This window comes from Tachypleus tridentatus, chromosome 11, assembly GCF_004210375.1.
Source record: "Tachypleus tridentatus isolate NWPU-2018 chromosome 11, ASM421037v1, whole genome shotgun sequence".
NCBI classification, from domain to species: Eukaryota; Metazoa; Arthropoda; class Merostomata; order Xiphosura; family Limulidae; genus Tachypleus; species Tachypleus tridentatus.
The window spans coordinates 53,644,114-53,657,751 of record NC_134835.1 but is presented as its reverse complement, the minus strand read 5'-3'; the positions used below and the strand labels follow the sequence as shown (position 1 = coordinate 53,657,751).

At 33.1% G+C, this 13,638-nt stretch overlaps 1 protein-coding gene across 1 annotated transcript in view; it reads right to left on the bottom strand.

Moving 5' to 3' along the window:
• LOC143232174 (uncharacterized) overlaps nt 1–13,638 on the bottom strand; it is a 63,975-nt gene that overhangs the window by 8,150 nt on the left and 42,187 nt on the right. Inside the window, exons 3-4 of the mRNA XM_076467284.1 lie at nt 10,898–10,995; nt 2,598–3,073 (exon numbers count right to left, since the gene is read on the bottom strand). Of these exons, the coding sequence (XP_076323399.1) occupies nt 2,598–3,073; nt 10,898–10,995 (574 nt within the window). The remainder of the gene's footprint in view (nt 1–2,597; nt 3,074–10,897; nt 10,996–13,638) is intronic.

Here is a 13,638-nt window from a genome sequence, read left to right as displayed (position 1 = left end):
AAAAGACACTTTGCTGCGTTCGACAATAAATACGTTTGCATAGGCATGTAACAAAAACTAGACAACGCATAAACAGGTTTAAAAATTATAATCGTTTACACAATATGCTAGTATAAGGTTTAGAAATGAGTCCTATATCAGATAATCTTTTTTAATTATATATGATGCTGCTTATGAATAGGCCGATTTTCTAATAATGACTAAAATTTAATCCATTCTACTTTTCGAACTACAGATATTTTAAGTACTTACACAAGTGAAAGTAAACAAGAATGTGTAATAGTAATAATATTGTAATCATCCTATATTTGTTATATCTAGTGCCGACAAGGCCTTGCACCAAATATCGGGAATCATGAAGTCGGCTAGGAAACAACAGACCTAGCAGTTATTTATATCACCAGCTGTATGAGCAACTGCTGTTGTGGTGTGAACTAGATTATTTAAGGGAAGTGTGGTTATTATCAATTTTATTTACTCTATATACAGATTATATATTGTAACAACCGTCTACAAAATATGACAGCACGTTTTTAAAGTTAAATCTATGCCAATATTATCCAAGCTTTTCGTAAAATAGTCTATAGTAGTTAGGTATAATTTGTGTTTCAGTAACAGGTCATTTGTCATTATAATTAAACACAGTATTTTTACTTCATTTAATCTCTTACTCAAAATTTATGCGATAATATTTCTGCTATTGAAGATTCGAAGTGAATTAACTACTTGACTTTAATGTGATTCCTCACCTTTTTCGAACCCGGCATGGCCAACAGGTTAAGGCGCTCGACTCGCAATTTGAGGATCAAGAGTTCGAATCCCCGTCCAACAGAACATGCTCGTTCTTTCAGACGTGGGGTCATTATAATGTTATCGGCAGTTTCACTATTCGTTGGTAAAAGAGTAGCCCAACAGTTGGCGGTGGGTGGTGATGACTAGCTTCCTCCCCTCTACACTTACAGTGCTAAATTAGGGATAGCTAGCGCAGACATCTCTCGTGTAGCGTTGCGCGAAAGTTACACCAACCATCTTTTACATTAAATAAAAGAAACAAATTAACTTTACAAGTGTAACCGTATTTTGATATCGTTAAAAAATAAAATGAAATATCATAAAATTACTAACTTTTTAAAAAATTTATAGGTAAGTCCGTTTACTTTTTCATATAGGCTAACAGCTTTTTAGCATATTTGAAGTGTTTATAGTTTACTGAAATTGTATTGCAGAAACATAAGCTTATACATTAATGAAAAAGAAATCCTTTTAAAGGGTTTCATTGCAATTTTCTATCCGGAAATCACTTATCATAAAAATTATATGTTGAATTATATTTAGTAAAATGTGGATGGTATTAAGACTTCAAACGTATGTTTAGCTGACAACGAGTAAAATTATCCTCATAAAATACAATAAATACTTTTAGCGACAACATGGTAATCCCTTATGTTCAAATGTTTTTAAACAGTTCAAAACGTGACGACACAATATATATAACATATTTCAAATTTAATACAATGAACTAATTGCGAATCTTTCAAACAGTGAAATAAAATTAGTATGGTTTGAATTTCCCGCAAAGCTACACGAGGGCTATCTGTTCTAGCTGTCTCTAATTTAGCTTTGTTTGTTTGTTTTGGAATTTCGCACAAAGCTACTCGAGGGCTATCTGTGCTAGCCGTCCCTAATTTAGCAGTGTAAGACTAGAGGGAAGGCAGCTAGTCATCACCACCCACCGCCAACTCTTGGGTTACTCTTTTACCAACGAATAGTGGGATTGATCGTAACATTATAACGCCCCCATGGCTGAAAGGGCGAGCATGTTTGGCGCGACTCGGGCGCGAACCCGCGACCCTCAGATTACGAAGCGCACGCCTTAACGCGCTAGGCCATGCCAAGCCGCCTAAACAGAACTAGCTCACAAGGAAGTTTATTGAATTTTACAGAAGTTAAAACGCTTGTTGAATAAAAACTGTGCATGAAGTGCTTCTTACAGTAATGGTGAACTGATCATGTTAAAGTAATAGCTTTCAAAGTTTGTTAGTTTTTAAATTTCGCGCAGAGCTATATGAGGGCTATCTGAGCTAGCCGTCCCTAATTTAACAGTGTGAGACTAGAGGGAAGACAGCTAGTTATCACCATCCACCGCCAACTATTGGGCTACTCTTTTACCCACAAATAGTGGGATGGGCCGTTCGTTACATTATAACATCCCCACGGCGGAAAGGGCGAGCATGTTTGGTGTGACGGAATCCGGACCCGCGACATTCAGATTACGAGTCGACTGCCTTAACCACCTGGCCATGTCGGGCCAAATTAATATGAAGTAATAGTTATATAAGACATCGACGACAGTACAAACTATCAAACCATATTATCAAACATTTTGGAATTATACAGATTCAATCATTAGTAATTCGAAGTTTATTCTCCAAATATTAATGACAAAATATATTTTGTTATGATACTTTAATTGAATGTATTATTTGCTGTTGACGCCAATAACGTATCTTTAATGAATTTGTATATTAATATCTTGGAATAATACCTTTTTTTATTTTTTCCATAGGCATTGACGAAGTTTTAGCCTGTAAACATACCTGGTGTCGAGGCAGTTTTTATTTGATATTTTTGATCTGTTCTGCTAGGCTCACTACAAGTAACTGTTAACATATAATCCTCCTCATTAGTGGGGCCGTTGCTCCGTATGCTGACGTCACCTTTTCCGGCATTACTGTCCTCACAGCTGTCATCACTTTTATCTACTTGATCTTGGATTTCCGGTTCCTCTGCGTCATTGTTCTTTTTGGCGTTCGAATTGTCATCAGGATCAGTTTCAGTTTTGTTTCTTGGTTCCCAAGTCATTTTGTTGTCTCTTTTTAAACGTCTTCTAGCATTTGCAAACCACGTGGACACTTGGGTCAATGTCATCTTGGTAATGATCGCCAGCATTATCTTTTCACCCTTAGTTGGGTAGGGGTTTTTACGATGTTCGTTCAACCAGGCTTTGAGAGTGCTCGTCGAGTCGCGAGTCACGTTCTTCCTGCGTGCTACGTTCAGTTCTAATCCTCCATACCTAAAAAAAATAAAAATAAAATTAAGGTAAAATAAAATGAGGTCTCGCTTCCTGTTGCACAAGCTGGCTTGTCTTTCTATTGTCTAGATGTCAACCAATGTGCATAAGTAAACAACGAATGATGTGTGGAATTTTAAACTAGAGACGCTAAAGTTGTTTAAAGTTGCAGCACATGATAAAATGTCATCTGTCGTAATAGAGAAAGTTGACATGTACAGTAATTAACATACTAACGGGAGATTTACTTCATTGCACTTAATTAATGATATATTTTACTTTTTTTACGAAATATTGCTACCTTGTATATTATGATCATCTGACAGAACAAACAAGAATAAATAAAAATAAGAGAAATAACCGAGAAACAGTGGTAACATGAAAATCAAACTTATTAATACGTTTATAAGAAATAAGGTTTATTCTACACTTTAGTGGTATAGTTTTTCTCCTTTTGGAAGTATAAAACAAAACATCTTACGCATTTATGGTTCCTCAAGCTCCTTGAACTCAAGGTAATTACTTTCCATGATAATGACAAGTTGTCACATAGTAATTTTAGATAATTATACAATTTAAACGTTTCATTTAATAAAGATCAAACCCCCACTAGTACAGCGGTAAGTCTCTGGTTTTACAACGCTAAAATAAGGGGTTCGTTTCCCCGCGGTGGGCTCAGCAGATAGCCCGATGTGACTTTGTTATAAGAAAACACGCTAACGATCAAGGTTTTTCACTGAGTCCAGTATATTCTTCTGAGTGGAAAATTATAAACTATTATATTGTTGCATAGCGACATTCAGAATCATAAAACGCGTTTTTTTTTGTAACTTCTATAGTATAACATAGTTGCCAAATAGCTGGTAGCGCTAATTATTTGATGTTTCGTACTAGTGAATGAGAAAATACTTATAATGAGGTATTAACATGGGAGAAACGACGAAGCTATCTTTGTTAAGTAGCACTGGACGTTGCTAAAGACGTTTGTTCTCTCATTATTGCTTTCTTTCTCATGCAATAGATTTTATTATGCGTTTAATAGGCGTAGGAAAAACAAACAAGAAAAGTTTCTTTCTCTATGGGCCTGGCATGGCCAAGCGCGTAAGGCTAGCGTAGATAGCCCTCGAATAGCTTTGCGCGAAATTCAAAACCAAACAAACAAAAGTAACTGACTTAAGACAAAGTGAAAAATGGATAAAAATAACTTCATGTTAAATCAATTAAAAATCAACATACATATGTTATAAATATCAGATAATGAGTTTCATGAAGATGTATCGTATTACCATATTTTGGATAATAAATTGATTCTGAAAACCTCTTCTTTCAACGTCAGATGACACAACAGAAGCTATTACAGCCTTTAGACGGATTTTGTTTTCTGAATTAATACATTATATCACAAGAATGACAGAACTTCATCGATGCATTTCATACTGGGCTAATAAAGGCGTTGTTATGGGTTTTGTTTGTAAGTTATGGCAGTTTTACAACGATCTTTACAAAGGATATGTAGAGATAGACAGACTCTAAATACTTTCTACTGAATTGGTCAGTTGTAAAACAATATATTTTTTCCCATCTAACTATCATTTCCCTTGGTATGACATCAATGACTGATGACACAGCTTCTACTATTATTTCATTTTGATTTCTACTGTTGTTAGTCTCTGATGTCATCTATTTTATTCGCAATAAAAGTAGGGAAAATATATTTGATAGAAAAACATACTTACTTCTAATGATTTTTTTCAAACTTAGTACACTGACAGATCTTTACAAATTACAACCAGGAATCTTTTTTGGTGTAAATATAAGACATATGTGCAAAATTATTAAATATAAGTTTTTCAAATTTGACGATAAATGTGAGCACACCTACGAAAAAAATCACATGTTTATCACTCTAACGTTTTTACTAAGCTTACAATGGACAGTTTAAGTTTTTCACCATTCAGATTAAACACGGCTGATTTGTAGCAGCATATTATAAGGTGAAAGGATATACGGATACACGCCTATTGGTTAAGCCGAGCAAACTAGATTTGCAGTTTCTAGTTTCAGTTTTCAAGAACGTCATACTGGTGAACAGTTAATATTAATTATTCATTGAGAACTTTTCAATACGACTTTAATAAATATTATAAAATTATTCTAATTAAAAAAACGTTTAGGGTCATGTGATATTAATTTAATCAATTAACATAAATAGTGATTCTTGATACGGCCCTACCGATTGCATTAATCTAAATTCCGTGCCATTACTATTAATAGGAAAAACAACCACAATATATTTGAAAGAATTTGGTTGGATCTGTAGAGTAAAGATCTGTTCTGAATAATACGGCTGCGATTCTAAAGCTAATGTTGGTTACTATCGGGTGTGACTTTCTTACTTGCTGTCGTTTGTTGGTGTGCATTGACATAAAGTCATGATATCTAACCAAAAACACCATAGGTGTGAAAAAGTTGCGCCCTAAAAACAATTGAGTGTATGACTTAAAGGAATGAAATCAAAGTTGGTGGTCAATCTGATAGCTACACTTAAAGCATTGATAAGGAGTTTACATCAAGTATTCATTCATTAGTTCAGTCTGTATTTGTTCAATTTGGGACATGATGGTGGGTAAAACAAAATTTTGATTTCATTCCTTTAAGTTGCACACTCAGTCCTTTTTTAGTTCTATCCTTTTTTCACACCTACTGATGTTTTTTGATTAGCTCTAAATAATTAACATAACAGGACGTACAGAATAATAGGGTGCAATATCTAAGATATTTAATCATAACATCTAGTTGCAGCTTTATTTGTAAATTGAAACCAAAATTTAAAAACTAGGAGAATATATAGGTGATTAATCCTGTGACGCCCTACACCTAAAGTTACCAATCACCGTTTGCAGTCATTTATGGATTAAGTAACTTCACATATTGACTTTCCGTTTTTATTCGTCCTAATGGACAATATACTTTAAAGTTACATGGACCAAGAAGCGATTACAGTAACTCTGAGCATATGGGACGATATTCCATACAATGGTAAGCGGTCTAAAGCAATTTGATTAAAGTGGATTTGGGTATTAGCACTCAGGAATAAATGAATTTAACTCTTATATCATCAGTGCTGCTTCCGTTAAATTCACCTCTGTTATGGCTTGTGAACTCCTTTTCCATGTAATTTTAAATCTTATTGATTGCCTACAACAGTTACTAACATCACACAATGAAACATACCGAAACTCACCAGCAAATTTAAGGATAACCGACCCATCACAAGCTATAGTGACCCCATTTTAGTGGTGTGCTAATATAGTGTTCAAATATATGGATAGAAAATAAATACATTATTTCCCGTAACTAACGCATTTTCTCAAATTATCGCCTGTATTTACATAAAGCTTACTCTGTGTGACAGCAGTAATAATCCAATATGTAATCTACTTTTATGAGCATAATTTTTATTTTTAAAGTAAAACACACACACCTTTATTAACATTGAAATAAATAAATCACATGTGAAAATTGAATCTGGAATTGCACAAATATTATAATTAGTGCACTCTTTGCAATTTGCAACGCTCCCGTTAATTAAGAGCAATACATTACATACATATGGCCTGGCATGGCCAGGTGGGTTAAGGCGTTCGACTGGTAATCTTAAGGTTGCAGGTTCGAATCCCCGTCGCACCAAACATGCTCGTCCTTTCAACCGTGGGGCGCTATAAGGTGACGATCAATCCCACTATTTGTTGGTAAAAGAGTAGTCCAAGAGTTGGATGTGGGTAGTGATAACTAGCTGCCTGCTCTCTAGTCTTACGCTGCTAAATTAGGAACGGCTAGCGCAGATAGCCCTCGTGTAGCTTTGCGCGAAATTCAAAAACAAACATACACACACATATATCATCCATGGAGTATGGTTTCTAACAGCTTATATTCATTTTCCAACTTTGCCACAGAACTAGGTGGGTTCTATTTTGTAATAATATTTTCTAGTTGGTACTATATTTATTTAGGTGGATTAAAATCAGGAAATTTCAGTGTCCATATCACCAGCTTTAAGAATCTTCTTCAGTTTCATCTTATATATTTAACTTGTATTGATTCTGTGATAATATTTATCAAATAAATAATTATTGTTATTGTAATTACAAAATCTCTTTTGAATAGAGAACACAGTATGGTACAGGAATACACAGCAAATGAGACATTGTTAATATTTTACCATTAGTAACTCCCATTTTTTCTATTTTTGTATTGCATAATCAATATTTTTTTTGATAATATACACGTCTGAATAAACATAAAACCCAAGATATACAAAAGTTTAACAATTCCTGAAATTTGATGGTATTAAAAACGTATCAAACTGAAAACAAAGATACCCAAATATTCCGAACTTAAAAGATAATGCTATAAATCAGGATGTTGGCTGTGTATTTCCATAATTTCAGTCGTAGCATATAAATCGTTACTCAATGCAAAGATACCCATTCTACGAGCGGCAGAAAACGTCATTTTCGTTTGGCAACGGTTTTACATATTTTATTGCTGACTTCATTTACGTAGCTAAGGTGATAAAATTGAATTCTCTGACAAACTCCAACCATTGATCTAATCAAAATTGATTTAGTTAGGTCCTCACAACAACGTGACACCAGACAGAAGACAGATAAGACACTCTTTATAAAAATATCATTTTTTTAACAGAGTATGTTTAACAAACACATTATTTTTGATAAATATTGCACTGGTATTCTAAACTAATCTGTTGTGTGGGTGATTTTATGTTAGCATCCATCACCCAAGGTTTGTTGGTTTTTTTTGGTTGGTTTTTGGAATTTCGCACAAAGCTACTCGAGGGCTATCTGTGCTAGCCGTCCCTAATTTAGCAGTGTAAGACTAGAGGGAAGGCAGCTAGTCATCACCACCCACCGCCAACTCTTGGGCTACTCTTTTACCAACGAATAGTGAGATTGACCGTCACATATAACGCTCCCACGGCTGGGAGGGCGAGCATGTTTGGCACGACTCGGGCGCGAACCCGCGACCCTTAGATTACGAAGCGCACGCCTTAACGCGCTAGGCCATGCCAGGCCCGAGTTTTTCGTATAGCAAAGCCACAAAGGGCTATCTGCTCAGCCCACCGAGGGGAATCGAACCCCTGATTTTAGCGTTGTAAATCCGGAGACATACCGCTGTACTAGCGGGGGGCAGGTTTGTTGGACACATTGACGTAATATTTGAAATTGTAAATGGAAACTTTCCAAAATCGTATATGGACTATTTTTTTTAGGATTTTTGTTTGAAAAGTGGGATGAAATATTCTGCTTTTTTATTTATCTTGACTTTGAGTTTAAAGACACGACTGTTTAATCAGTTAAAAGAGTTAGTTATCAGGTTCCAGTAAGCAATGATTGTAATTGGCAGCTAATGAGGACTTTACAGTAAGAAGAAAACGCGAGAAGGATGATAACATTATCTAACATAGTTTTTGATAGTTTTTTTTCATTTTTACATGTACTCTTAGATAGTATATATAATGTTCAGTTGTCCGGACAAACGATTCGTATTCGAAAGTTCAAATAAAGACCAACTTAAAGCATTGTTTTTTTTTAATTATGGCATTGCTATGCATTTTTCTTTGTGTGAAAAAATACATATACCCAACTGAGTTCACGCTTTGAAGTCCTAAAGGTCTATATATAAAGAACTCGTACTTGAAATACCGGGAACTTTATTTACCATAAAATGATATTATGCAAATAGAATTAACCACTGCATTTTTATTTTGTTTCCACAAAGTACACAGATGTGACTTATAAAGGCAAAAGTATTTTACTTAGCAAACTAGAGAAAAGGCAGCTAGTCATCACCACCCACCGCCAACTCTTGGGCTACTCTTTTACCAACGAATAGTGGGGTTGACTGTCACATTATAACGCCCCCACGGCTGAAAGGGCGAGCATGTTTGGTGTGACGGGGATTCGAACAAGGAAACAGAGAAATAAGCAAAATAATCAAACATATCTGATCAGTTTTTTAAGCCTAATCGACTTGGACGGACTAAATAAATATTTTGTAACCATGTTTACAGAAAGGCTGTCAAACATTTGCTATAGAATATTAAATCGCAGCAAACATATGCTTGTATAAAGCTGAGAATATATTGAGGTTTTGCAGTACAGTTTATCATTTATGCATTGGAATACAAGATAATACGGAGAAATGTTGTATTTTCAAATCTTGATGTGATTGGTCTGTATTGCTATTGTAATATACTTATTAGAGGTCAATTCGAAATGCCAGGATGAACTAGAAAATTTAGCTGAAAAATAAGTGGCTAGAGATGAAATAGCAGAGATGAAGAAAATGAAACATGAAAGTAGCGCAAAAGCCAAAACTTACAATAAAAATAAACAGAAATCAGTTTCTTACCCTTGTATGTGGCGGTTTTTTACGTTATCAAGCTCATAACGAACTTCAAAATATTTCTACAACATAGATCTTTATCGAAATTTAATGTAATTCTTAGAAATAAAAAAATAACTATTGCATTATACAATATCAGATGTATATAGGACGTAAGTTTTTGTCGATAACTATTTCGCAATATTAAGTTTCAGACTTCGCTCAAAGAGTCATCCTAATTTACCAATCAAAGACCAGTTAAAAGTCGATAACAACTCGATCTTCTCATGAAAATGTTGGTCTAGTGATAAAAAAATCACCTTTCACTCAATATCCAACAACATAAATGAGAACACAGAGAGAATATAAAACTGGCGGAAACTTGAAAAATATGATATACATAAGACACGTTGGTAGAAACTAGAAAAAAAATGACATGTGTAAGATAAATGCTGGAAAAGGGTCTCTAAAGACAACTCTAGAAATATACAAGAATTTTGATGTGACATTAAAGCTATGGAAAAATAGATTAAATATGAAGAACCCAACATTATTTGGAATTCCTATTTCGTTTATCATCTAATCGTTTTTTTGGTATTTTTAATTCTGATAAGATATTCATAGAAAACACGTTTATAACATTTTACTCTATTATTTAAAATACTTAATTCAATGCTAGCATATTTTTCAGAAAACTCATTGAAGAATAAATTAAGATAAAACATATATTAATCTAATTTACTATATTTAATCAAGAAGTTTTCTACACTCAACTTACAAGATTCGAAAAATTAAGTAAAATAATCAAATTTTGTGTACGCCTTTAATGCCATTTAATAAAAAACTATTTTCGTACTGAAGAAAAATGTACCCCACTTTCCATCTGACAGTTGTGTAAACGTTGTTGTTTAAAAATAAAATATTTGTTAAGTATTTATTTTGTAAACACAAACGTTTATTACTGTACCTAAACATGTCTGCTAAATGTAGATTTTATAGACATTTACCAGCCTAGGTCTAAAATAAAGAATTAAAGTGGACCAGCCAAAGCTACACTATTTATTATGGTCATTTGATACCGCATATAAGACATATTATCTGTACGATTTAACAGATCGTAGGATAAAGTTGTGATTGATTATTTAATGTACATCACTGTAATGCTTATGTATCAATCTGACAGTAAACAAGCATTAGGAAATCATAACAATAAAAGTGGTATATGTATTGAAAAACTTAACTACAGGCATTAAAGTTTGAAAAAATAACTGATAAGTTTGGTCTCACTTTAACTGTGATAAAAAGAGTTATTGTAATTTTATTTATGTTTTAATATCTAGGGACTAATATTCAATTTCGTTACATCGTTTTACGAGTGTAATTATAATTCTAAAGCTACGCACTTAAATGTTTACGTACCCATAACTAGCCAATGCTGGATCATAGTAATAGGACGCTGGTTGAGAGATAGATCTCCAATGGTTGTCAGCAGCTTCCTTCATAGTATAAGCAGGATTCTGAAAATAGACATGTAAGTTTAATTTTGTAAGCAATCATAATTAATACTTTTTACTACCTCAACTTCATTTCTTTTACGTTCTCCTAAATGTTCGTGCAACGAGTTTCTTCAGGCATGATTTTGTTTCTTAAAAGTGTACAAGCTAATACAGCGTATGTTCATGTTGGGCTCGTCAACATAGACGAAACGTAGGCGTTTTGTACCACATTAAAATATTAATTATTTCATTCAAACAAATTGTACGAAGTGTTGTTTTTTCCCACGTATTTTATCAGTTAAGCAATGGTTAAGAACATTTCCAAAGAGTATGAAATCATGCTGGTGCTTGTTCAACAAATTGGTTCGCTTTGTTTTTAACATTCTTTATTCACTCTAGGCAGGTAAATGTATATGTTTGAAAGAAAGCTCTTCCAAGAAATTTGCTTAGCACGTTTTTCTGCTTTCTACTTATTCTCAACAACACGCAAAGATACCCTCAATTAAGATTAATGGTTGCTTAAAAATAATTTATGCTTCTAAAGTTCATTGTCTTTTCTTCATGTTTACACATGTACCTAAGTACTGTTTTATTAATCGTTTTGTTATATTTGTTTTTATACAGAAATGACTAACAAGCGAAATAATGAGAATAACTGGATATCGTTTTTGATATGAATCTAGGAAGAAATTAGTTTTGAGATAAATATTTTCTTTTTATTATCACAGTCTTATTCAAAGAAAACAGTTTCTGTTTTAGTAGTTGTAGAAGGAAAATTAGAAATATGAGGTGCACAGACTTATAGCCACTTTTATCGAAATTCAAATTTCAATATGCGATTTCAAAATGCATTTATATAGTGCAAGTCACTTAGGTAACGAGTCTAATATTAAGCCTTAATTATTAAAATTATTTAACTCTTAAATTACCTCAGTTGTATTAAATATGAGTTTTAGTCAGAGTTAAATAATTACAACGCAGAGATATATTAATATTTACAAACCACAAACATCGTAAAGTTTTAAAAATATCATAATTGAATTATGAGAAAATCTAATCTTACAACAGTCATGTAACCATAAAAACATACAGCTATTCAGAAGGAAAGACAACATATTTTTTGTTCGTTAAATATCTTTTAATTATTCAAAAACAGTGCAGTTGATCAAAGAATAACTATTTATTTTTATTTAACGAACAAAGAAGATTTGTATGACAAAACTGTTAAAGTAATTACAGAAAATACACAATAATTTATAACAATAAAATATTATTTTGTTTGTTCTTGAGCATAAAGATACACAATGTGTGCTATGCTCACTACTTGCTGGTTCTTTATATAAGTTTTCAACCAATTTTTCAAGTTGTATTTAGTGCTAACAGTCTTCATAGAAATATGTCATTAAAGGGAAAAGCCATCTGATTTAAACTACTACTATTTTGTGAAATAAAATGTACAGTTGTTTAAAAACAAATAAATATAATTTCGTGAAGCATTTCAGCTCATGGTTGCTACGTGTTGAGTAGATGAATTTTCAAGGTAATCTGGTAACTAACAATCTTCATTAAAAATACAACATAATTTTGAATGGAATCTAATCAAACATATCGCCAAGGTTGACAAATTGTAACACGACAAGCTTAACAGTGATGAAGAGGAAAAATCGATACTTAATTTAAAAAGTAGCATTTCAGGCTTTGAAAATTAAGAATATCTAATAAGATGCAAATTTACCTATTTATTTAATAATTTAAACTGTGAGTAAAATTATGTTATTCAGATTTTTCAAGAGAACCTTTAGAAACAAATATTATTTAATTTCTGTAATTTTTTTTTTAATTTTGCGCAAAGCCACACGAGGGCTGTCTGTGTTAACCATCTCTAATTTAGCAGTGTAAGATCTAAAGGGAAGGCAGCTAGTCATCACCACTCATCACTAACCCTTGGTTTGCTCTATTACCAACGAATAGTGAGGTTTATGAAAACATTATAATGCCCCAACATTTGAAAGTGTGAACACGTTTTGTGGGACGGGAATTCGATTCTTCGACTCTTGGATTACGAGTCGAGCACCTCAGCCGTCTTGCCACGCCGGATCCTATTATTTAGTTATATTTTCAAACATTTGAAACGATTTATTAGTGCCCTGTAAAATTTTTAGGACAAAAATCATACGGACATAAGACAAAATAGATGAAGTATATCTGTTTATAAATTTAAAATCCATATCTAACATCAATAACATGATTACGACGTATTGTATGGGAATAGCCTTCTGTAATTAAATAAACAATCGATCTTATACGAAAGTTGTCGCACCTTAATATATATATATACATGCATAAACGTACCGTTGTTTACTTAGATTTTTATTAAGACCTTATTCTATTTTAAACAGTTGCAAGGAAACAAATAATTATATGAACTCAACCCAATGTTGGTGTTGCATTACTTGCAACTTGGGATTGCAGTCACTCACTTTTCCAATTAAATCTGGATTATGTATTTTCGGATAGTTTAGTTGTAAAGTCGTCATTGAAAACCACTGGAAGACGTAATCTTATAACTTTATATAAAAAATGTACTTTTGTTTCCACACATTTTACCGGAGCAGTAACAATAGGATAGTTCACACTTTCAGAATTGTAATCTATACAGCTGTA